General features: G+C 39.1%; 1 protein-coding gene across 10 annotated transcripts in view; it reads right to left on the bottom strand.

The window, feature by feature from the left end:
* LOC110955016 (teneurin-3) overlaps positions 1–26,860 on the bottom strand; it is a 753,086-nt gene that overhangs the window by 63,065 nt on the left and 663,161 nt on the right. For all 10 annotated transcript variants that reach the window (XM_051945606.1, XM_051945604.1, XM_051945607.1 and 7 more), the window contains 6 exons: positions 21,344–21,463; positions 18,558–18,690; positions 17,681–17,809; positions 7,522–7,653; positions 7,224–7,359; positions 1,925–2,068 (listed from right to left, as the gene is read on the bottom strand). In XM_051945606.1, the coding sequence (XP_051801566.1) occupies positions 1,925–2,068; positions 7,224–7,359; positions 7,522–7,653; positions 17,681–17,809; positions 18,558–18,690; positions 21,344–21,463 (794 nt within the window). The remainder of the gene's footprint in view (positions 1–1,924; positions 2,069–7,223; positions 7,360–7,521; positions 7,654–17,680; positions 17,810–18,557; positions 18,691–21,343; positions 21,464–26,860) is intronic.

Raw genomic sequence — 26,860 nt, 5'->3', positions numbered from 1 at the left:
GGGATATGGCAAATCCTTAATATACCAGTTGACTCCGCGGCTCCGCTGGTTGGGAAGCTAATGGGACTTAGCCACAATCCGCCAGTGCTTTCGGAACTACGTCAGCCTATTCGTTGCATTGATTGGTTGTATACCTACCCAATTGCTGCAGAGGGATTTGATAGACAACCTTTTAGCCCGCCTCCCTCCCTGTCGAGCTTCCCTAGACCCTTGTGCCGTCAGAAACATGGGTGTAGCATGGCTAAGCTAGCATCATGGTTCTCTTCGGTGATGTTTAGGTTTGACAAGCCTGGCAGTAATCATATGTGAGTGTGGATGGTGAAACTAAATCCAATTGCCAAATGAATCCGGTCATTTGGTAGATTGGTAGCTAAGGGGGGAATTAGCTTTTCACACAGGGTCAAGATGGGTCTGAACAGCATTTTTCCTAACAAAAATAAAATCGGCATTTTAAATGTATTTGTGTTTCCTTAGACTATCTTTGTCTTACATTAAAAATCGCTTGATTATCTGAAATATTTAAGAGTGACAAATATGCAAAAATAAAAGATTCCTGTAGAGGGGCAAATACTTTGTCAAAGCACTGTAAACTAGTCCACAACTCCAGGCAGTCTACAGCAACAACTGTCCTGCATCAGATATGCACAGCCAGTTTCTATTGGTCACCGCTCAGTGAGGATTGTTTTGAGTTAAAGGCACAATTATTGCATTTTTGATAGTTATTGCATCTGTTTTGTTGTCAAAATATATACTCTTCAAATTCAGTATAAAAAAATTGACACCTATTGTATTTTTTAGGAACATCAAGTAAATAAGTTAAAATTTTTTGGTAGATACACAGAAATTTACTGATGTATCCCTAAATTATTGTTTAGTAAAATACTAAATACTGTTATTTTTTTGTTGAGAACACAAAATCGTTTAATTTGCAGAAAATGCAGAATATAAACCTTCTCTAATTACAAATCTAAAGAAAGGAGACAGAGTACAAGACACAATAAAGAAGACAATATGATGATGATGAATTTTAAGACAAAAATAAGCAAGCCAACAGAGGAGAAATGACAGGGCAGCAGAGGAAGAGTGACAGAATAAGTTCCTAAAATGACTGAACTGAGAAAGTGAAATTGCATGTGTGCATGTTTGTGTGTATGCCAGAGAGAAAGGGAAAGAACACACACACATGCACACGCACACACACACACACACACACACACACACACACACACACACACACACACACACACACACACACACACACGTGTGCGCGCACACACACACACACACACATATACACACACACACACACACACACACACACACACACACTCTCCCACGCCATAACTTGTGGGGACATACCATTGACTCCCATTCATATCTAACCCCTAACCCTTACCCTAACCCTAACCTTAACCCAGACCAAAACAATGCCTAACCCTAAAGAAACATTTTTTCACTTTTACTTTTTTCAGTAACAACAACATGGCCAAGAAAAACACTGTTTTTCTTGGCCATTTGTGGGGACCAAATGTCCCCACAAATCACGGCTTAGGAGGACACACACACACACACACACGTATACACACACACACACACACACACACACACACACACACACACACACACACACACACACACACACACACACACACACACACACACACACACACACACACACACAGTCTCTTTCTCTGCTCCGTTATCCGAAGCCTTCATGACAACAATCGTTGACAGCTGCTGAGATTAACATACTTCTAAACTGATTCTCCTCTCATTCTTGAACATATAAATGAGAAGCTAATGATGTGGACAGAGAGCGAGAGGAAAAGAGACTTATGGTGTGATGAGTAAATATTTTAGTGGCCTGTGAGCCTCGACATTTAACATGCCACATTACATGTTTTTGTCTTATCATAGCACCTACCGTTTTGTACATCCAGGATGTGATGTTTATCCAGCGTCCATCCTCCCATGTTGGAAGCATCCAGCTCATAGCCTTGTAAAATGGCCGTCCTCTTCTCCCACAGGATGAGGTCCAGGCAGGACTCATATTCAAACCCCACCGACACTGTCAGACACACACAGTAAGTTATTCATTCTTTCATTTGACTGTGTTCAAGCCAAACCAAATGGGAGACTAAAATTTAGAACAAAGCAAACAGGTTTGAGACACGATGAACCACTGAGTTAACCTCCATCTGTCTGTTTTTGTAACAGCCAATGACTCCTGCTGCTGGTTCACTCAGAGCCTTCACTCTCTGGCTCAACACATACACACGCTTTGACTTTTGTCTTTGTACTACTTGTCAGGCCTGTCTGCCTGTTTCCATGAGGTTCAACACTATACCGTCAAGGGTCTGACACTTGCCAAGTCTCTCACACACACACACACACACACACACACACACACACACACACACACACACACACACACACACACACACACACACACACACACACACACACACACACACACACACACACACACACACACAGTTCTATGCTCTGCCAAGTGCATTTTCTGCCATTTCTACTGTGTGAACTAGAAGCCGCAAAAACCTATGTGTTTCTGAAATTTGAAGAAAAGAAGAGAAGGGATGAGAGAAGACAGAACAAAATTAAAATAAAGAAAAGGGGTGGGTGACTGGTGAGAAGTCCAGCACAGAGTGTCAGTTTTAAAAATGCTATAATTGTATTTTACAGTGATTTATACTTTTTAAGTACAGTGGTACCAACAGAAAATGTATGACATTTTACCTGTGCAGCAATTCATGGTATGGCACGACTGGTTACTAATTATCACATGAGGAATTCTGAGGCTAAATTGTATTCTGAAACAACATTAAATAATTAAGTACATTTTAGGTAAGAAAACAGGTCAGATTGTCATTAAATTAATGAGGTTGCCTCAAAAGGACACTTCAAGTAAGAGACAAAAAATGGTGGAATTTTCTCCTGCCTGACAGTAATAGGTGGAGCGATATATATAGAGTTCTTTCTACATTTGAATGGCCATTTTAATTATTTATTATGTTTTTATTAAGCATTTGCTGTGTTTCTAAATTGTATTCCACAGTAAGTGACTGACCAATAATGAGGCCCAAATGTTGCATTTTTAGATCAATTGTATCGTTATTTCTATTGACTGATTATCGCAAAATATATCAAATGTTGTATTTTGTTTCTTATGAAGCCTCTCTATTTATGGTTACTGTGGACTCAAGCAATGTCCCACCTACAGCACTATCTGATTGGTTGCTTGTTATGTGTCACGAGCAACAGCCAATCACTGAAAGCTACTGTTTACACAGAGAGTGCCTCCGTTGAGAGGAGCTGTAGAGAGGATACTGCTGAAGATTTAATAAACACTGCAGCCTTACACATGCATGTCTAGAGTACCTGCTATACAGAAAACACTCCAATAGTTATATTGTAGGTGTTGCATGTATGGGTGTTGGCAACAGGTTAGCTGAGCTTCTTAGCCTGTGGATAATGCTTGCTGGAGCACCATAAAGTCTTTATTCAAATCAAAATAAATTTAACAACCTGTTCTTACTGACAGGAATGTCTTTAACAGAGACACAAAACTGTCAAAAGCAGCACAGCTATCTTCATAAACTAGAAACGTAGCTACCTTCACAGTGGCTACTGGTTCGCGAATGGCAAACAGCTAAGCTAGGAAGTAGCCACAGTTTACCTTGAAACAATATCTGCCTTAGTGGACAGTAAAAGTAACAGAACAGAGAATGACAAACTGGAAACAACATCAGACAGAACTGCAGGGCATAAACTGATATTGATCTAATCAATTGATATAACAAAAACAGGAGTACATCGTTGCATCATGTAATATTTGACTTTCATCACTCCTATTTCTGTTGTGCATTTTCTGTCATAGTAATCATTATTCATTAAGTGTATCACATGTTCCTTGCTCTCACATACTGTTAACACTGCCATCAAATGCTGTTGATAAATAATTTTTAATGAGGATGAGTTCCAGTTGTTGGTTTTTGGCCTTTCTTAATTACAAATAATTGACATCGACCTTAAAAAAAATCACATAAGTCAATCCCTGAAAAATATGGTGAAGAAACCTAAAAAAGTTATTGAGGAGAATTATCATTCATTTAAAGTCATATCTATGTCTATATGACGATTCAAAGTTGATGTGAGATAGCGGCACGGCGTCACTGTAACTATGACAACAAGTGAACACTACATCAGCTGCCTGCTGAAGATCATATGATTGTGATCCCACTACAAATCGACAGCTGCGGACCATGAACTGTTTAAAGATTTTGTCTGTCGAAAATCATATAATGACCGAGCAGCCTTGGCAGAGTACTTTACTTACTATACTTGTCTTGTTGTCTTTTACCTCCATTTTTAGTCTCTACCAACTCCTTTAGAAAATATGTGGCTCTTCAGGTATCTTCACCAGCAAGCGTCTGTCTCATGTTTGGTGAATAGCACCTAGTGTACAGTGACTTTTAGAGCAGTGAGAGTACACCAAAACAGTAAAGTTGTAGTTGGAGAAGCTAATGGCAAGCTAGAAGTTACTATATTGCTCCGTTAAGCTGGGGGGAGCTGCAGATTTGCATGCTGCAGTAGTTCACTGCATTCAATACAATTCTTATGGTAAAGCTGTTGTTGTTTTGGTCAAAATCTATTTGAAGTTGAAATAATAAGTGTGTGCTATTCAGTCCTGATATCTATTTGAACAAACGCATCCTGTTTCTCCCCCCCACACACACACACACACATACATGTGCAAACATTCAGGGTTGCCAATATGACAGCGTCATTATTTGTCAGTTTCTCCCAGTGCATTGCTGAATCCTCAAGATTTGTTTGGGTTAACCTGATGTAACGTGTGTCTTGTTTGGCTGTTAGCTGCCAAAGAAGGCAGACAGCAGCCACGCTTCTGTGCCTCCTTTTGGCATAAATCATCTATCCTGCTGTATCTGTAATTAATCACTGTCTGGGCAGCTACAACCGTTCATTCATACTCCACACTGTAACTTGTAATATTGAGAAGGAAAAATTCCCTTTTAACAGGAAGAAATCTCAGAGTGAGTGTGGGAGGCCATCTTCCTTGATCGACTGGAGTGAGTAGAGAAACATTTTTCTATGGTTCTATTGCAAAATGATGAATTCAATAGATCTGTAAATATATTGTATACAAAGCCTCGTAAATACAAACTAAGTTATTGGATAGAAGCAGATAAGTGCCAATAAATGCAACTCTGCCCTTGTGTAAATAAATCCTTTACAACTGTGTTGCAGCTCTGATTTTAATACTTGCCATACATGCACTCAAGATGCTGTTCTGGTTATGCTACTTTATTGTAACTTATGGGCACCAATTTCAGAAGACTTACAAAGGGTAGCAATAAATCTTTATGTTCAACCCATTAAGCCAGCCTACTATCAACAATAACTCACTGAGGTGTACGTCTGCTGCACTTGTCCCTCATAAAGGTGTCAGAGGGGGTAAGCCTTATGTCCAAACCATTTCTCTATTTGAACTGAGCTGCAGCTGTCTATAGCTTTATGTATGCATAGGAGAAGTCAGCAATACAAATATGTGTAGAGCCTGTTGTCAGACTTTAATGGCCAGTGTCGATCAGCTGTTAGTTTGTGTTAAACTGATACAATTTATGAATGCACGGTCACGAAAAAATAATTACATACACTTATAAAGACCATGTATATCATGGCAGTCTTGAGTTTCCGATGACTCCTTAAACTTTTATTACAATGGGATTATTAAAACCCATGCATCTTTGTCACATATACGCACATCCACAAACATCTGTGCAAACAATTGTTTGTAAGAATAAGGTGCATGGTACAGCTGTGTCACTGCTACAATCAGGAAGAAAACCCATACTGTCACATGCTGCTGAGAAAAGAACTGGTTGGGATGGTCAAGAGTCAGCTAAGGACTACAATATGCAGGTCTTAATGAATTAGTAGCTGCTGGAACACAGGTGTTACTGTCTACAGTGTTTTACATGAACTGAGAAGGTGCCATGCAAGAAGGAAGCTTAAACTCAAGAAGCAGCACCTTAAAGCTTCACTGAAGTTTTCTGCTAAATACACGGACAAAGAAAAGACAAAAATGTTTGGAGGCGAGAAGCTGAGGCCTTTAACCCCAAGAACACCAAACCAAACCAAACCAAAAGGTCATCTTTGTGTACATTTATGATCATCATTTCCAATGATTCCCAAAATGTCCACCATCTCTAACCAGTAATTAGTTCAATGTGATGATTCAGATATATTTTCCGGAACTCATTTGCAGCTAGGAATATCTCCCTGCATTTAACACAGTCACTCTCACAGGCTGAAGTTTAATGGTGGTGTTTCCTGCTGTTTTGCCAAGTCTCTTCTGTAGAAGCACAAAGAAAGGCTTTGGACGAGAGACATACCAGTTGGGCAAGAAAACTAAACTGGATGAAACGAGTAAGCTGAACTGAAGAAGACCAAAGGCACATGGAGGCGATCAAAGATGTCAAGCAATTGTATCAGCTTAGTACTGGCGGAAGCCATTGGTAACCCGGTGCGTCCATCCATAAATTGAAAAAGGTTGGTCAGAAGTTGAAAGACTTGCTGCCAAAAAATCTTTCAACATAAAAAACAAAGAGAATAACTATGCATCAAAACACAAGGACCGGGGTGCAGGAAAATGCAGGCACTGCAGGTGCTCTGGAATAATGAGACAAAATTTGTAATATCTGGCTCTAACAGAAAGCAGTTTGCCAAGAAGTCAGAGAGCTACAGGAATGAATATATGCAGACATCAGTGAACCAGGACGGAGGTTCCTTGTAAGTTAGAGAATATTTTTTTGCAAATGGTGTTTGATCCAAAATAGTGTTCACTTCAATACTGAAAAGTACAGGCAAGTTCTTTATTCCATATGATCATCCCATATTAATTTGGCAGCATGACACCAAGCCCCAACATGCAGTCATTAAGAACAACAAATCATGTAGTCAGTCTGTAATCACAGAACAACCTACCCCAAAAATCTGTACCCAGAAGAACTGGCATGGTGAGGACGGGAACATCACAAATTGCTATCTGCACTTTCTGTGACATTGTCTGATAACTGAAAACTATTTATGCTAAAACGGTAAAAGTGTCTTCTCTTTACACCATTTTTCTCCAGACCCTAAAATCTGGATCCTGGGTCTTTTGTTTGCAGCAAACTCACCAACTGCCTCTGACAGTCCATAGACCCGCTGACCATAAGCATCTGTCTTGTCCCAGATAAAGGTGTAGGATAGATTTGGTTGGGCAGGAAACCATTTCTGGAAGAGGCGACCCACCACCGCCACCATCAGGTGAACCTGGATCATTGGGACCAGACAAAGGTCAGTCAAATTCAATATGTGGTTCCAGCCTTATCAAGATGACAGAAGTTGGTAATGCTCTGCATCCTATACTAAGACACAGTTTCATATCATACTGGCTGAGATTAAATTGAAACAATTATATATTACATATCTTACCTTCATCAGATTAAAAGGTATTGATGACTGTGTCAATGCAACTTTGAGGACTGGTTTGTATCCTGCAGCTCTGGAACTCAGGTAGATCAGGTTTAGATCACTTCCTGGTATTGAGGTTTCTTCCTGTAAAACCTATAGAGGGGGAAAACACAGAAAGCAAACATTTTCTGATTGACATTCAAAGCATCATATTAATAAGGAGTGCACTGAATATTTGAAAGCGGTATCATTTGGCAGTGTTTGTACTATCAGTGCTTGAAAGAATTAAAAACAAGCATGAAACCACAGACGCCCGCCACATTTGTGCAAAAAACCACAGTTAGTTTTTAACTCATTTAATTGAATTGTGGTCTACAAAGATGGGAGCTTTTACTTTTTAAATCTTGCATTTAAGTGAGTATATACAATACAATGTAAAGTATTCAATGTCCTTGTATTGACAATAAAATAAAGCATCAAATATGGGTTTGGTTCAGTTACTGCTATGTGAGGACATGGTAAACCAGTTGGTGACTCAGTCTGGCTGTGCTTCAAACAACTGAACTCTCAAGGAAAGTCTTCAGACCTACTGGTGTCCATGTTCATCTCCATGTTCCCTGAAGATATGCTTAAGAACATCAGGTACACTTGCAGGTGAAGTACAAGCAGAAGGAACGCTCTGATTTAGATCACAAACCATGTAAACATACCCAAAACTATGACATCTCCTTGACCTACTGATATCCATGATGAGAGATCATATTTTAGTTTCACTGTCGAGCATCATATCATGCTCTGTGCTTTGATGTCTGTGCCTTGTCAGAGAGAAGAAAATAACTATTTCCTGTACATGCATAAATGTGCTTAAGTATGCTTATTACCTCTGCAGGTATTCAAGTGTTTTTCTTTTTTTTTTTTTTTTTTTTTTCTTTATTTATTTGATTGGGACAATGCATGTTAATGAACAGACATGAAAAAAAAACATGAAAGTAAACATGCCAGATTATAGCCTTCAGGCTAATTTCCATCTGTAGTCCCACGGGACAGGGTCAGGGAAGAAGAAAAACATATAAATGTATTTACATTAAAATAAGTAGTCAATATAATATTTCACTCATATCTCCAACATTCGTCCTCTATAAAACATTCACTCTACATGCTCACCTACAACACAATATACAGACGTTTTCCCCTGGACATAATATACAACAGTCTAAGGTACTCAATAATGTGCACATTCCTGTTTAGACAAAAGCCAATCCTTTAATTTGGCCTTAAAAGAATTATACGTAGGACAGTCTCTTAACGTTACTGGTAGACTATTCCAAAAATGCCCACCCCGAACAGACAAGGCCATTCGACCAAATGTGGTGTTTCTATGAGGTATCGCCAAATCGCCTCTGCTCATTGCTCTTGTGGTTCTGACATTATCATCATAACTCGTACTTTTAATAAAAACCTTCAGGGGTGGAGGAGCGAGGGAGTGTAAAACTTTGTAGATCAGACAAGCCGATTTTAAATTTATCATATTTGTGAAGTCCAATAATCTATGTTTTTTCAAAATGTAACAATAATGAAATGATAACGGTTTTTTATCTAAAATTTTTAAGCCTTTTTTATAAAGACTTTCTATAGGTGAAAGTGTTGTTGGACACGCAAGTGACCATGTATTCAGACAATAATCAATATGTGAAATGATCATAGAATAAAAGTATATTTTAGCTGCACTCAGAGTTAAATTATTTCTAATATGACGGAAGTTTTGGATGTTGAATTTAACAACTTGTGTCACCTTTTTTACGTGACCTTTAAAGGACAATGTTGAGTCCAAAACTACTCCTAGATATTTAAATTCTGGAACTAGGTCAAGCTCTATTCCATTTAGAAAGACGTTTGACGTAGTTAGTTCACGAGGAGTTTTAGCAAAATACATACAAACCGTTTTTCTGGTGTTCAGCAGGAGACAAGAGTCACTGAACCAGTTATGTACAGAAGATAGTGCAGCTGTTAGATTATCAGATGCTTGTTGAGTATTATTTGCTTGAGTGTAGATTACAACATCATCCGCGTACATTTGCGAGAAGACATTATTTGGACATACATTAGGTAGATTATTAATAAACAAGGAAAATAAAACCGGCCCAAGGATAGACCCCTGCGGAACACCAGTATCAAGGTGTAAAGTCTGAGATTTAGCACCACCCACTACCACAAACTGTTTCCTGTCTGACAGGTAAGATCTGAACCACAAAAGCGCTTGATCAGAAATGTTAAATTGAGTCAACCTGCTAAGTAGCAGTAAATGATTTACAGAATCAAATGCTTTCTTCAAATCTAAGAAAACTGCCCCAACACAGGAAGATCTCTTGTCAAGCAGGCCTTTTATATTTTCTGTCAGCACACACAGAGCACTGTCCGTGGAATGATTGGTCCGGAAACCAAATTGTAATGGATGTAGAGATGGATGAACATTCTGTAAATGAAATGTCAGAAGTTTAATCACCCATTTCTCAGCTATTTTAGACATAATGGGGAGTATGCTTATAGGACGATAGTTGGATACCTCAGTACTCTCACCAGATTTAAATATGGGAGTCACTGCAGCTATCTTCCAATTTGCTGGGACAATAGAATTTTTAAAGGACATATTAAGAAGGTGTGCAATAGGACGTACTAAAGAGTCCTTATATTCTTTAAAAAAAATTGTATTCAGCCCAAAGGCATCAAGAGTTTTCGAATTATTCAAGCTGGTAATGATTTTATCTACGTCATAATCTGATATGTCTGAGATAGTGAACAACGGTTGGTCCGGATCACTGGCATGCTCATAATAAGAGGGTGAATTAAATTGCTGAGTAATCTCTCTGACAGAGTTAATAAAAAAATCGTTAAAAGTAGTAGCTATGAGTAAGGGATCCTTAATGATTATTGAATCAGTTATTTGAAGCTTAAGTTTCTGATTACTGGAATTTGGTTGCCGACCTAATAATTTGTTTAAATTTTGCCATACTACTTTCCCATTACCTCTAGAATTTTGAATTATGGTAATAAAAAATTTGGCTTTCGCCTGTCTGAGATTCTGTACTACTTTATTTCGCATGTGTGTAAACCTTTGACGGTCTGTTGTTAGACCCGTTTTCAGAAATTGTCTTAATAATAGGTCTCTAGTTGACATCAATTGTTTACATTGTTTATTCAGCCAGGGCAAATGATATTTTTTCTGACGTTTATTTTCCCTACGGATGGAATGATTTGAAATAATATCTTTTAGAACCTGGGTAAATTGACTACTATATACTTCAAAATTTTCAACATCTGTTAGTATAGTATCCCAATCCAGTGATGACAATACGTTAGATACGTTTTGCCGCTGGCAGTTGGGTACAAATTCATATAAAGACCGATTATTTTTTGAATTAAAGTGATCATTCCTTGTCCTAGACTTTGAAAGTTTCCTAGAAAATAGAATAATATTATGATCAGAAATGCCAGTTAAAAAATTATATGATTTTACTATTCTTTCAGGTTTATTACTGAAAATCAAGTCCAATTTAGTTTGAGAATGTTTAGTAATCCTTGTTGCTTTTTGTACTAATTGTGTAAAATTAAATTTGTCCATAATACGCTTCAGTGACTTTTTGTCTTTCTTACAGTCCCAATTTACATTAAAGTCTCCAATTAGGATAATCTCATTAGACTTATTATGCATTGTATGATGCTTAAGTAGCACTTGCAATTGTTCATAGAAATCAGGCCTAATTGGTGGGGAACCATATAGACAAACTAAAGTAAATGTCATCTCCGGGGAGAGAGATAGCCTTACTGATATATTTTCAATTTCAACCTCTTTAGGAACACTAAGTTGCACACAGTCCAGATTATTTTTTACATATAGCAATACACCTCCTCCTCTCTTTTTCCTACTTAAAATTCTGTCCCTTCTAAAAACATTGTAATTAGGGAAATTAATACCAGATTCAGGAGAAGATTTTTGGAGCCAGGTTTCTGTCAGTCCTAGGACATCAATGTTGGAGTTACCAAGTAAATTGTCCAATTGCTCACGTTTCTGGAGCATACTACATATATTCAGATGAGCACAAAGTAGCCCTTTCGGTTTATTTTTTCTATCCCAGATTAATTTCGCATGATTTAGTGTCTTTAAAATTATTGACTTTCGAAATCTCCTCAGTACAGGATTTCTTGTCTTTATACCGTGCTGACAGCGGTTTGGTGAGTGAGGAGTTTGATGTACACACCCAGTTTTGATCTCTGATGGCATTGTACAGTCCACTGACCCTGTAGTGTTCTTGACGGCGGATGTCACATGACCAGAGTTAGCTTCTTGTATTGTTTGTAGCCTAGCTGCTGAATTAGCCACCAAGCTGGCCGCCTCCAAAGCCTTTTTGTGATGTACATAGTGACGGCCCGTTGTAGTAGATGTCGTCCCGGATGCCAAACAGCTATCCAAACGCGCAGCCCCAACATCAGATCGCCAAGGGAGCTGTGGCGGGGAACCGACTATTCCCGCATTGGTGGTCAAAGACAAACCAATAATCGCCGCTGGACATGACGCCGTTGCCCGGGCCACTGTAGACACTCCAAATCCCAGGTGAACACACTGTTCCGACGGTACAAGGCGGATCAAGCCCTCCTGTACGTCTATACCAGACCTGCATTGGCTCGGATGATTACTGAGAGCAGTGGATAAAATGTTTAGGTGGGATTTACGATCAGCAATGGATTTGGGTGGGCCAGGGCATTGGTGTATGTCTCCAGATAAGAGTAAGAAAATGGCAAATATAAAGGTGCAGCTTTGAGGAATTTTCAGAGAGCGTACACTGCGTTTACCGTTCCGAGCTGAGCAGTGGAACAGAGCTGGAAACACAAAGGCAGCACCAACAGCGTGTCTCCCGAATCCAACTTGTTTGTTAAAGGTTTTGAGTGGAGCTTGTAATAGTATTGTTCCAGGGAAGTTATTGTCAGCATAAAAACAAGATCCGTAATGATGATAATAATCCGTATCAATCCATTTGGGTTTAAAAATGTCCAAAAATAACACGTAGACAAGGAGCGCTGCCACCGCTCCCGTCCTACCTGCCGCCATCTTCTGACTTTGACAGGGAAGTGTTTTTCTTTTTTAACTGTGAGGGATGTCATTGTACTGAACATAGGTGGTGAGCTAAACCAGATCGTAGCACAGTCAGTAGTCCTCCTTATGTGGGATCACTCAGTATCAACAGTGGGATGACAAAGGGTTTTAGGCAGGCATTGGCATGACAGCACGCTGCCAACATTACAAAAACATAAAGACATTTTCATTTCATGGCTGAACTACTTCAAGGATGAATGACTCGATGTAGAATTAAAAACTGTGGGGAAATTCAGATTTTTCTTTTCATTTTCATGATTTTGGAAATCACTTTGTCCAGCTATGGCAAGTATGTACTTGCCAAATCCAGACACATCAACATTGCTGTAACTCCCACTGAAGTACAAACAGGAGCAGACAGATGAGCGATCTGTCCAGATGATCACATTTACTTTATTTCAAGCTTGAACACTCAGAATGTTGGTATCTGTCATTTCACAGAGACACTGTGTGTTTGCTGGGGCTGAACGATTAATTGACAACACATTAAAATAGCAACTTGAAACAGTGCAATTGGCAAGTTGCAAAGGTCGCAATTCAGGATATACTTTATTTAACAGTTATGTCAATCATGGTACAACTTAATGCTATCCTCCTGCAATAACATTTTTGATGGTATCTCATGAAGTAATGTTCCATCATGTCTTACATCTGTTACACAGAGAGTATTGAACAAAAACAAAAAGAACACTGCAAAATCAACTCCCAGTTATATATGTTCCCCAGATTGTTTAGCCCTAGTGTGCACACAAATATGGCAAGTACAGTAGTTCAAAGCTAAACCAATGTTTGCGATCGGTGATTTGTTTGGCAATTTGTGTAATAATTTTACTAATCACCTTCGTATTTCTTCCAAATAAGCTTGTCTAAGCTGGGAGTTTGTTTAAACCTGTCTAACCACCTGAATACGCATGTTTCTTACCCCATCAAAGTTTAAGTGATTATCGAAGATCTGCAATCGATTGTATCGATGGAAATTATGGGAAAAACTACTGAACAGCCCTGTGATTCCAAGGAATCTATATAATATAAATTAATAGTAAAGAACTGCAGGGTGTTGGTGGCCCCACTGCCTCAGAGCTGTTGAACTGCTTGTCTTGGTTTGCTTCTCCAAGGAGATTGCATGTTCTCCCTTTGTTTGTGTTGAGTTTTTTCCAGGTGCTCTGGTTTCCTATCACAGGCCCAGAGCTGCCATTCAGATCTGGTGAATGGTCCTTTCTGTGATTTTGTCTGCCTGGATGTTAGCCCTGTATTCAACTTCACCACACAGTTTCACAGGTCTTCTCTTGAATGTTTGAAAACACATCTTAAGTTTATATACGACAAACACGTTTTTTTCCCTTTATATATTTTTTATTTTTAAATCACGTTATTTATCTACACTCTTAAGAAATACCACGAAGGACCAGAAGCTGAGAAAACAGGGAACATATTCAATGTAGAGGCTCCAAGAAAAAGGAGATGGGGAAGAAATATTTGAGAATACAAAAAGGTCCTCAGGGAATGATCCATTTGGACTGTTCCAGTGTTATACTTTTCAGCTGCACTATTGCCTTTTCATTAGCTGGGCATTTAGCGTTCATTACAGATCCATTACATCCCCTTCAAGAGTGCCCTTTTCCCTGCCCTCCTCTTTAATGGACTCTGCTCCACCAGAAGCTAAGAAGCGGCTTTCCTTTCGCTTGCTTTTGATCTGCACTCACATCCACATGCATTTATACTTGCTTGACAAACACACATGCTTGCCTTTCGTGCACACACTTTTACTCTTTATCGCAGATAGACAGGCACACACACACACACACACACACACACACACACACACACACACACTTGTCAAATAAAAAATAATTATGGAGCGCTGGTTCAGGGTTGTAAAAATATAAAAACACATATGGAGTTCTTTCATCTGTTTCATTTCCTCTGTGGACTGGTTAACACAATGTGACGCTTAAACACACACACAGACACACACACACCCTGTATTTCACTCTCTCAATCTGTCTTGCACCCACACAACTGATATACCTCTCTTTCCTGTATTTCTTCTCTGTTCTCTCACACACAACACACACACACCACACAAAGATAACATGGTGTAATGTGTATGTAATTACAACATTCCTCCATGATGAGCCGAAGTCGCTCGCCAAGAGAAACGTGCTATTAGTCTCACAGGCAATTAGAGGCAGGACTAAGGGTGGGGCGCCTTGTGTGTGTGTGTGTGTGTGTGTGTGTGTGTGTGTGTGTGTGTGCACATAGACCACTAGTTTCCTGTAAAAACAACCAATCCAGAGCCATAATTCCTCAGCTGTGGTAACTTTGTGTGTTGCGTTAGCATATGCGTGTTTGTCTCAATTCCCCGTCTCTCTCTCCGGGACCAAATCTACTTCACATGTTAGCATTTAACAAGTTCACTGACAATTACCCTTCATAAGCCTCCCTCTCCTGTCAATGGTGTTCAGAGAACCAGTGTGGGTGATATAAGGAGAGTTGACTAAGGAAATTAGCTTTACTTTTACCAGCTCTTCAGAATAGCAGATTTTTTCTTTTTGTAGTGTGGAAGAAAATGGGGCCCCCTGCTTCAAGCAAAAAATAACTAAATAAAAAAAAGACGACTTACGATTACTCTACAGGAGTTAAAAAATCATAACAGATTGCATCACACATTTCACAGACAATATTTTTTCTAATCAATGCATCACACACTACAGGGAATTATTAGGATTGTGGTCGTCCAAAAGAAACACACCTGTTGGTAAGTGTGGGTGAAATTCATTGAGAAACCAATCTGTCTTTTAGAGCAAGCAATAAAAAAAGATAAGTCTGAAAAAAAAATGAGATTGAAAATAACAACCACTCAATGATTTTACTTTATGGTCTATTGAGAATACTGTTTTTATAGTTGTGCACTTCTAATTCAAAGCCTCATCTTTATTGTTTTTAAATTGTCTTTATTTACAGTAGTTGTGTAGAGTTGCTACATTTATGAGCCAGACAAGCCACAGATTGTTGGCTTCACAGTAAGCTAGGCTATTCACAAATGTCAAATGTTTTACAGTTTTGGAATAAAGTTCACAGAGCTCAATGCAGTAAAAATTGCGAAACCGAATAGAGATAACACAATCAGGCACAGCAAAAAAAAAACAAAAAACAAAAAAACAAACAGAAGCTGCAAATACAAAAAACACAATTAAATACAGAAACACTGCAAATAGGCACAACAGAAATGCTTTGAGGGTGCTAACGTGTGATGGATGTGGCCGGGACATGCTCATGTTAATTACTGAGGTGGAAATGATGGAAAACCAGCCAATACTTTTGTATTTCTTAGTTTTGTTTAACATTTCCTTCATGAGTCATGAACTATCACAACTATTGTGTCCCATCCAAGTAAATCACGTTTTACTGCCCGCTGCAAACATTTGTGCTGTAGTTTGTGTTATTTACAGTGCTTCTTTATTTGGTTGGGTTTTCCGTGTCCAGCCGGTTTTTTTTGTTGTTTTTTTTATTTCTCACTGAGGAGCTCTGTTGTCAAATAGGTAGACTGATTCAGAATCAGTGGAAGTGGTTAAAATGGATAAATGACGTCATTCTGCACTTGGTTATACTCATCTGGTCCACAGCTGTCCACTGATCACAGGAATCAAAAGGGGTTTTCATTAAATTATTTTAATTTGTGAATCTTGTCAATTTCATTATTACTGCTAATTTGGTTGTCACACAAAAACAACACTTCTTTGATATGAGTAAGTGCCTTACTCTCCGTGTGATGTTGTTAGGTGTGCTTGTCTTAGTTTTCCTGCCTACCAAATGGAACTGTCACCAACATTGCTAGCAAGCACGTCCTATTTGGAAAGCTATTTGGGTTTGTCATGTGTCTTTCGCTGGTGGTAGAACAAGCTGTTATTGGCCATCAACTAGTCAGTCATTCACACTTGTAGCTATCATCCTTCCCTTTCCAATGCTGGTATGTACGGAGGGTTGGATGAGTTTGAGCCAAGCTGTTTCAGTGCGTGTGGTTCCTCCTATCACACAGCTCAAAGCAAAGAGCGTAACCAGCAGCAATAGAAGCATACTTTAACAGTATCTGAATAACAGGTAACAATATAACAGGGTATAGAATAACAGGGTTTATAATGATGAAAAGGCTTCAGAATGTTTTCCAGTGTTACAGAATTAAGTAAAAGTAATTGGCACAGTTTGACCATTTAGACTGAAGAACAAAAACAGCTCCTATGGAGCCATGTTTGAGCTGATGAGTATGGAACAGCAGTGGTCAGGCCAACATCACTAGCTCAGCTCAGGTCTGGTCATGAAACTATGACAACTGTGACAGCATAATAAACTAAAAGGTCCACTTTAACCTGACTTCAGTTGAAATCATAATGTATTTAAACAAAACAGTACACAGTCCTTTGCAAAGGCCAATGCCCCATCTCACAGTTTTAATTCTGGCTCATCACCAAAATTGAATTTGATCTTCCTGTACCCATGCTCTACCTCGTCACCAAGTTACAGACATTCTTGAGCCTGCTTCAGACTGCCTCTCGAATCAAGACACTTCATGAAGTGGACTTGTAAATGAAACAGTACTTGAGGTGAGACTGATAAGTCCAGAAATACTTATAATAATGCAGAGTTAGAAAGGGCTACCTAATCATAATAACGTGTATCATGGATTGGTGTTAAATCAACACTTAACATCTCTGACATGCACACAAAAAAGAAGAAAATTAAGGTTGATGATTCCTCCTTATTTCATTTTCAGGCGATAAAGACAGCCACTCAGTATTGTTATGTCCTACTCAAACTACAGATTTCATCTAATTTTTTTTAATACTCTGTGAAAAAAGACACAGAAACCAACCTCAATTATCCCTGTCCTTCATTCTTCTCTGGTACATATTATGCTCCAAACATCTTTACTAATCTTGCAGTTAAATCAATTTTCTCTGTGTCTAATACATATGCTGATCACCTGACATTTCTATGTCACATTTCCTAATAGGCTACCCCTGTTTTCATTACCTGTGTCTCGGGTATGATGGGGGCATCCTCAGGTGAACTTCTGTAAAATGTAGACAGAGGGGAAGCAACAATGACAGGACTGGGTCTGATGAAACCACTCAGGTCACAGCTGGGGATGTCATTCTCCTCCTGAAATAGCCAGACATGACCTATCAGTGTTTTTCATTCATTGACTCAGTAATCGATCATTCATAGATCTTTTGTATTCTAGGAGAAAATCTGTTGGGTCAAATAAATACAGCAGTGCTATTATTTGCTAAAACTTCCCTTGGTCATTTTCACTTTAACTCGGGGCTTTTGGTGTAATTCTGGTCATTTTACCCTCATTTTTGTTTCATCAATTTTTCTCCAGAAGGCATTTTCTTTGTCCCTCTGATCTACAGCCACTTCAAAAAGAAAGAATTCTTCCTTGAAGTATCCACCCAGTGTGTATTTCTGTGTTCCATTTGAGAGACAATGAGACCATCCTCAAATCAGATCAGTGTTTACCTATTGTAGTATGAAGAGAACCGTGCATGTGTCCACTGTTCTCTTTCCATATCTGCACTGCTGATGAAGAAACAATTGACTGACTTTTGGTAATTTAGTAATTAGTAATTTATTTATTTACTTAGCCTGTGAAGCAGATAAAGTTAATGGCATTCACAAAATAATTAAACCAAGTATGCCACTCTGCTCCATGTTGTGATTGAGTCATTATGTTAGAAATAAATGTCATAACTGCTTGGTCAGTCAGTGGAAAACAATCAAAAGTCACAGATGAAAGCTTCAGATTTGTGTTTAGAGTAACTTGAACATACTACGCCACAGCTGAGTCAGCTATCAGATCACAACCTCATGATGACACATGTAGACAGACAGTAGTACCACCACTCACTTTCTTCATGACCAGTGTGTCCATCACGTAGAAGACATTCCATGGCATCCATACGGTTCTGTACTGAGTGAGGAACGGAGCACGCTCAAAGCTCAATGTTAGGGATGCCCCTCCATTGGCCAGAAGATCGAACCTGCCAGCACATCAATACCAAACAAATAAATGAATTGTTTAGCAAGTAGCAGGAAGCACTGCAGTCAGCTCTTAGCAGCCTGCAGCACCACTGAACTGAAATAAAATGTTTGCTTGATTAAAGCTTTCTGCTGACTGAGCTCCGTTAACCTTAAAACTCTTGAGGCATATAATAGGAAGTTTGTACTTAAGTACTGTACAATAAAAAGCCTCTTAAATGTTGAACTGTGAAGTTGTAATTGGTTCATTGAAATTCTACAAGTGTGTTTGTGCCTTAATAAATTCACATCTGCCTCCCTGTGTGTTAATACCGCACGTGCATATCATGACATATATTTAATTGTTGAGTGTGTGACCACTTTTTTTCCTGTCTTATAGCATCTCTGTGTGTTTTTATGAGCATGTACACATGTGTGTGTGTGCGTGTGTGTGTGTGCGTATCAGTGACTGATTGTGTCCATGTTAATTCAATGCAGTTTAAAAGAATCTTACACTTTCACTCCTACACACACTCACACCTCTTCAGCTGACATTCTTGAGAATCACAATGGAGCCTGGGGGGTGGGGTGATGGGTCTGGTGGTGGTTGTAGGGGGAGGGGATACTGACGGTTTCTTGAGCAGTAGATCATCATTAATTATATTTTCTATTAATCAATATATCTGTACAATCAAACATGTCAGTGAGAAGGTTGATTATTTAAAGACGGCTTTGGTCACAACAGTGCTCATCAGAGAAATTATAAATTTATAATCTGTTTTTTTCTTTAGCTACAGCTCTATGGAATAATCAGTGGCTTGCTGGTTAGCACTTTCGCCTTGCAGCTAGAAGCTCCCCCAGGCTGGGAGCTTTCTGTGTGGAGTTTGCCTGTTCTGCTTGTGCAGGCGTGGGTTTTCTCCGGGTACTCCGGCTTCCTCCCAGAGTCCAAAAACATGCTGAGGTTAATTGGTGATTCTAAATTGTCTGTAGGTTTGAATGCGAGTGTGACTGTTGGTCCCTGTGATAGACTGGCGACCTGTTCAGGGTGTCCTCTACCTTCACCCTAAGTCAGCTGGGATAATATTCCTAATGAGGATTAAATGATATATAGATAATGAATGGATGAAATAATCAGTCAATCAGCTAGGCATGCCATTTATTCTTTGGCTCAGGTGGTAGAGCTGGTCGTCCAATGATCGAAGGGTCGGCGGTCCGATTCCTGCTCCCACCTAGTCATGTGCTGTTGTGTCCTTGGGCAAGACACTTTACCCGCCTTGCCTCCAGTGCTGCTCTCACACTGGTGTATGTATGCGTGTGAATGTTGGTGGTGGTCAGAGGGGCCGTAGGCGCAGATTGGCAGCCACGCTTCCATCAGTCTGCCCCAGGGCAGCTGTGGCTACAAATGTAGCCTACCACCACCAGAGTGAGAATGTGTGAGTAAATGAATAATGGATCCACTGTGAAGCGCTTTGAGTGCCCTGAAAAGTGCTATATAAATCTAATCCATTATTATTATTATTATTATTATTATTGTCAGGAAAAGATGGCAGCAGGGAAATATTAATATTTGGCATGCCAGTAGGACTATAAATGTGTACTGTTTTCATTGTTTAAATGGTGATTCTTTTGCCTTTATGTCCAGAGGACATGAATGGACAGAAACGTGTGTCACTGCTGCAGATATATAAAATTCATGCTGGTGGGAAAGTCTGTGCTTTAGCATCATCATTTTTTTGGGTACCCTGCAGTCAGTCAGTCATCTGTGTGTTTGTGTGTTTTTTAAAAATTTCGTTCATCTGAACCATTAACAAACAACTATTAACAGATTACTTTTGATTCTGAAACAAGAATCAACATTTGGTGATTTTAAGTTAAGATTTTCAATTTGGGAAGTCTTTTTGATGTTATTTAAGAGTGTGGAGTTCTGGATGTTTTTGACACACTAGAAAAAGAAATGTGCACCGAGTCCAGTAATGGGTCCATAATGTCTGCAATTATTGTTTGACCGTGTAAACATGAAAAGTAAAGGTACAATTTGTAAAACAAGGTGTGTTCTCTTTCATTACTGAAGAACGTTGCTTTCCTTCAGTAGAGCAATGGCACAGAGGGGCAGAAATCAGACACTGACTACTGTGGCATGAACAGTGCTTTAAAATGTAATAAATGTTGCATCTGGACTAAATGATACAACAATGAAAACAAATAATGAATAATAGAGGACACTGTATACACTCCTCTACTGTGCATGTAATCTGCTTCTTTAGCTCCTTCTGCTGTCTAATTTGCAGAAGCACCCAAACTTCTGAATGTTGAACATACATGCCCCCACTCTAATAAATACCGTCACATGGTGAACGATGTGTGGAGCAGAGCAGATTTGTCACAGCCTTTATGGAGGACTCCATTCATGGAAAAAGAGAGAAGGGTCATAAAGGACCCTCAATGTGGATTTAACCCACATTGTCATGCCACTCTATATGCAGTACTAATCTACGTTTGTTTTGCGTTTTATCAATTATATTTGACAAATGAGTTCACTGAATAGAAAAATGGGACATCTATTGTAGGAAGCAAAGGAAAGATTTAAGCAGAAAATCATTGGGAAGGGATGCAAGATACATAGAAAACAAAAGTTTATAATTATTGTAAAAATATAAAGAATCAATCAATACGCACATGCCATCCTTGCGTGTTATAGTGAATCCATGTTCAGGATAGTGGACAAATGTCACGTTGACTCCAATCAGAGGTGTTCCATCGGCTGTCAGCACCTGACCTCGAATTATCGACACCAAGCTGGGGACAGACAGAGAGAGGGAGAGAGAAGGCAGTTAGCCTTATTATGGTGCAACAGTTGCAACATTTACATAAGACATCCCTGTACGTTTAACTGTAAGTAATTTGGTAAATCGACCCTTCAAGGATGGAAAACTCCCTGGTGTCTCTGTCTCAGTTATACACTCACACACTCAGACTCACAGAATACCACAGCCTTTCTTATCATCACAATTACTCCTTGTGAGGAAAACTGCAGAGCGCACTGAGGCATCACTTAAAATGACTATACTATGGTGGTAACTGCTGAGCAGTGGGAGTGAGAGCACTGTAATGGGACACTGATGTTACTACAGACCTCCTAGCATCATTTCACATTCTCACCATGCTTATTTGCATAATTTTACACTTCAGTACAGTTTACAGGAGCAGCATTCAACTGAACTGTATGAGGCTGTCCATTGGAATGACTCTTCCTGTTTTCCTTTGCATTGCAACAGCTGTAGAGACTTCTGTGTTTTTTAGTAAAGAACTTCTGAACCATGAACCCGTTACACTCAGTTATATTTGATTCATCAAAATGCTTTTGCTGTGGAGGTCACAACCATTCGTCCTGGCTTGGGTTTTTATTTTCACAGGAAGAACTTGTATGCTGCCATTATAACAGTAATTTAAACCTGTGTATAACAAATGCCATGGTTTATTAGGTTTAATAATTACATATTTTTACATGAGGAAATGTGTAACCTATAATCTCCATGAGGCAATTTAATGGTTCAAGCTTGTGTTGACATCAGTCTTGACTGCTGCAGCAGCTTTGCTTTATTCAGTTCAAACAAATCAAATGATACAGTGTACTTATGAGGAAGAACAAGCCTCAGAACCTCAAGCACGAACCAATGAAAGAACACACTAATGAAAAAGAACCTGGCAGCCTTTATTGCAGGTTTTTGGAACAAAAAACCAAAACATTCCCAAACCATAATGGAATTATTTCTCTAACATAAACATGATAAAATAAATGAATACATATAATAATATGCACTTATCAGAGATGACGTCTCATTAAAAATGGTTTCATTGAGTGGATTGTGCATATCTTTTCAAGCTAAGTAGAGCTGGCCCCATTTTTCAGTCTAACCATACAAGTAATAAAAATGCTGGCTAAAGAATGAGTCACTAACATCATGGCCTCCAATTTTGCCACTGCAAAGCCAGCAACGGCACTGCCATGTCCTGCCTTTTTGGTTTCAAACAAACCCACTTATGTTGTTCTAAATATATGCAGCAAATGAATGCATGCTGATCAGACTGTGTGACTCATTTCTCAGCATTCTCAGAGAAAGGGAAAACACACACACACACACACACACACACACACACACACACACACACACACACACACACACACACACACACACACACACACACACACACACACACACACACACACACACACAAAGTTAACTACTATGACATGAAGAATCCCTATAAAACATCATGATAATGACAATGGTAATAAATGATTCTAAATCTAAATCTAAAACTGTGTGAAGTACTGACTGCACAGTTCCAGAGATGTTCTTAGACTCTTAGAAGCTCCTACTGGTGCCAGTACAACATGCATTATCACTACCAACTTTCATAACACAGTGTTTCTATGTGACTTACTGTTTTTAACAAAGAAATAATGAGTCAAAACAGATCTGGATAGAGAAATCAATAAGTACAAATTCATATGTCTGACATACACACGTGATTGCTTTTAGTGTCACTTTTTATGCAGTTATTTGAAGCACATAAGTGTCAGCCCAGTAACAATATAATATAGATATTCCAGTTAGGACCTCTTTGATAGTGGATTCAGCTATCACCTGCTCAATGCATCTTCAAACATTAACCCTATCTGCAAAAAAAGAAAATTCAGTTTAATATTTTTTTTCTTATAAAGTAGCCTCTGACTGCCACCATACTCTAGATTTTTAGAGCTCCCATTGGTGCGAATCACAGGTAAAAAACAAACAAACAATCTCTTGGGATGAAAAATAAAGTGTTTTTGGTTGATGGAATACTGGAGTACACCATCATATAACTGGTTTGAATTTTTCCATCAATTCAGGGTTGTGCCATCAAAAATCACATGTACATATCAGTGAACCTGCAGAATTTCAGGACTCTAACTACATTATTTGCCAAGTTATGGAGCTTCATGCATTGTTCTACATACTGGCACAAAGAATATGATGCAAACATCTACACCCAACCCTCTTTAGAAATTTTTAACTCAAAAATTAATGTTACCTTTGACCCAGATCTTACACATGATCAACAAAATCAATATTCACTTTTCCACTTAAAAAAAAAAAATCTGTCAAACTGATGATGTTCAGGCATGGGGCACTGGTGGAACAACACCATAGGCTACAGCCTTGAATGCCCAGACCTGGTGATGCCACTGGTTAAAGTTCGCCTTTCAATCAGTTTGATGAGTACACACATCGGATTTGAATACTGTTTTCATAAAAAGCCTGTTTTCTACCGAAGTACAGTGGGGACAGAAAGTATTCAGACTCCTTGAAAGCCCGCATAGAGTTTGCCAAAAAACACATGAAGGACTCCCAGACTATGAGAAATAAGATTCTCTATTCTGATGAGACCAAGATTGAACTTTTTGGTGTTAATTCTAAGCAATATGTGTGGAGAAAACCAGGCACTGCTCATCACCTGCCCAATACAATCCCTACAGTGAAACATGGTGGTGGGAGCATCATGTTGTGGGGCTGTTTTTCAGCTGCAGGGACAGGACGACTGGTTGCAATTGAAGGAAGGATGAATGCGGCCAAGTACAGAGATATCCTGGAGGAAAACCTCTTCCAGAGTGCTCAGGACCTCAGACTGGGCCCAAGGTTCACCTTTCAACAAGACAATGACCCTAAGCACACAGCTAAAATAACAAAGGAGTGGCTTCAGAACAACTCTGTGACCGTTCTTGACTGGCCCAGCCAGAGCCCTGACCTAAACCCAGCTGAGCATCTCTGGAGAGACCTCAAAATGTCTGTCCACCAACATTCACCATCCAACCTGACAGAACTGGAGAGGATCTGCAAGGAAGAATGGCAGAGGATCCCCAAATCCAGGTGTGAAAAACTTGTTGCGTCATTCCCAAGAAGACTCATGGCTGTACTAGCTGAAAAAGGTGCTTCTACTCAATACTGAGCACAGGGTCTGAATACTTCTGACCATGTGATATTTCAGTTTTTCTTTTTAATAAATTTGGAAAGATTTCTACATTTCAGTTTTTTTCTGTCAAGATAGGGTGCTGAGTGTATATTAATGAGAAATAAATGAACTTTTTTGATTTTGGCAAATGGCTGCAATGACACAGAGAGTGAAACATTTCAAGGGGTCTGAATACTTTCCGTACCCACTGTATACCAGATACTTGTACATGCCACAATGCATGCACATTTTCTTTTTCTTCCTACTTTTCTGATTGCCATGTTAACACACCGCTTCACTTACACTTAAGTCCAAAATCATTAATACCTCTGTCAAATGTAAGAAATTTCTTCATTGTTTCAGGTACACATCAGTATTTCACCTCAGATTTGATATAAATTGAACACACAAGAAAATATGAAGCCTTAACCAATTTATTTAACATAGAAAGTGTAAAGAAATACATTTAACAAGGTGAAAAAATCACACTGCCTCAATAATCAATTGCAAACCCCCTATTTTTTTTATCACAGCCTCCAAATGATACATGTAATTGCTCACAAGCTTTTTACAAGTATCTGCAGGAATTTTGAACCATTCCTTCTTTGCAAATGTGTCATGATCCTTGAAGTTGGTGGTTTTTTTGTGCTGTCACCTGTTTCTTGAGCTCCATCCATAGATTCTCGGGACTCTCACTTGGCCACTTCATAACATTAATATCATTGTCCTGGAACCATTTCTTCACCACCTTGGCTGTATGCTTCCAATCATTGTCCTGCTGATAGATTCAACGCACCCCCAGGTGCAGGTTCTCTGCTCCATGAGGTTTTCTTTGAGACTCTTGATATACTGCTCTTTCCTCATCATGATGGCTTCCACTCTAACTAAGTTGTAAGGCCCACTTGCAGAAAAGCAGCCCCAAAGCATGATGCTTCCACCTCCATGTTTCACAATTGTGACCGTGGTCTTTGGCTTGTAGGCTTCATCCTTCTTTCACCAGATGAAAGCTACATCTCTGTGTCCAAAAAGCTAAATTTTTGTTTTATCTGACTACAGAACAGATGACCAGAAGCTTTCATCTTCCTCTAGGTACATAGGTACGTCTTTGCAAAGGTCAGACGAGCTTTTAAATATTTTGGTTGAAGCAAGGGGGTCTTTCTTGGATGATGTCCACAGAAATCATGTTAATGCAGTATCCGCTGGAGTGTGTGCCTTGATAAGAGTCTCATCACTTGCACTCAGTTCCTTCAGGACAGCCTTAGTAGTAGTCCTTGGATTGTTTTCAACATCTCGCTTGATCTTTCTGGCAAGCCGAAGTGATACTACTGACTTCCAACCACGTCCTTTGAGGTGTTTAGCTGTGTGAAATTTTTTGATACTTCTTGATGATGCTTTGCACTATTGGCACTGGCACCTGCAATTGTTTGGCATTTTTAGTACCCTTTTCCTTCCTTCCTTGCAATGCATGCTCTTAAATCCTCGCTGAGGTCTTTGGTCTTTGCTATGGCAAGTCTTATGTTGACTTAAAAATGACCGAAACGTCACCAGCAAGTCGAATTTTATAGTCAGAATACTGGTTAAAATACAAAAAACAAAAACTCAGAAACATTGAAAGCAATATTAAACACTTTAGACCCTTAGTGAGAATGGTTTGTTTGAACATCCTATGGCTATCGGTCTTGGTATCACTGGATGAATAATTTTGGACATGGCGATTTTTTGTCAAAGTTTAATTTAACACCTTTAACAGTGTTACTTCACATAATATAATTGGTCATGGTTCCAGACTTGCGTGCAAAATTAAGAAATTCATTTTATTTGACAGGGGTATGAATAATTTTCAGCTTAAGTGTATATGACACTGTGCCTGTGTAGGAAGTAAGGAGGGAAGCATTATCAGTCTGCCACAGAGGATAAACACCCTGCACATCTGTCCCTCATGTTTTTTTTGGAGTTGTCTCACCTTCCTCCAGTTTCAGTGCAAAAGTATAAACTGCCTTATTAAAAAGCAGCACTCTGACCACATTGCTAGTGCTATTGGCAAATTTTGCAATTTGAGCTAAGAGGTATTTTTCGGATATTGAACATTTTTTACTTATTACATTGTAAATTATATTTCAATTTGTCTCCGTCTGACAGTATGACGTGCGTACGTCACTGACAGGGGAATGGGAAATTGAGATTTCATCTCTTTTAAGT

Source organism: Acanthochromis polyacanthus, chromosome 3 (assembly GCF_021347895.1).
Source record: "Acanthochromis polyacanthus isolate Apoly-LR-REF ecotype Palm Island chromosome 3, KAUST_Apoly_ChrSc, whole genome shotgun sequence".
Taxonomy (NCBI): domain Eukaryota; kingdom Metazoa; phylum Chordata; class Actinopteri; family Pomacentridae; genus Acanthochromis; species Acanthochromis polyacanthus.
This window is presented reverse-complemented; position numbering and strand designations above follow the sequence as displayed.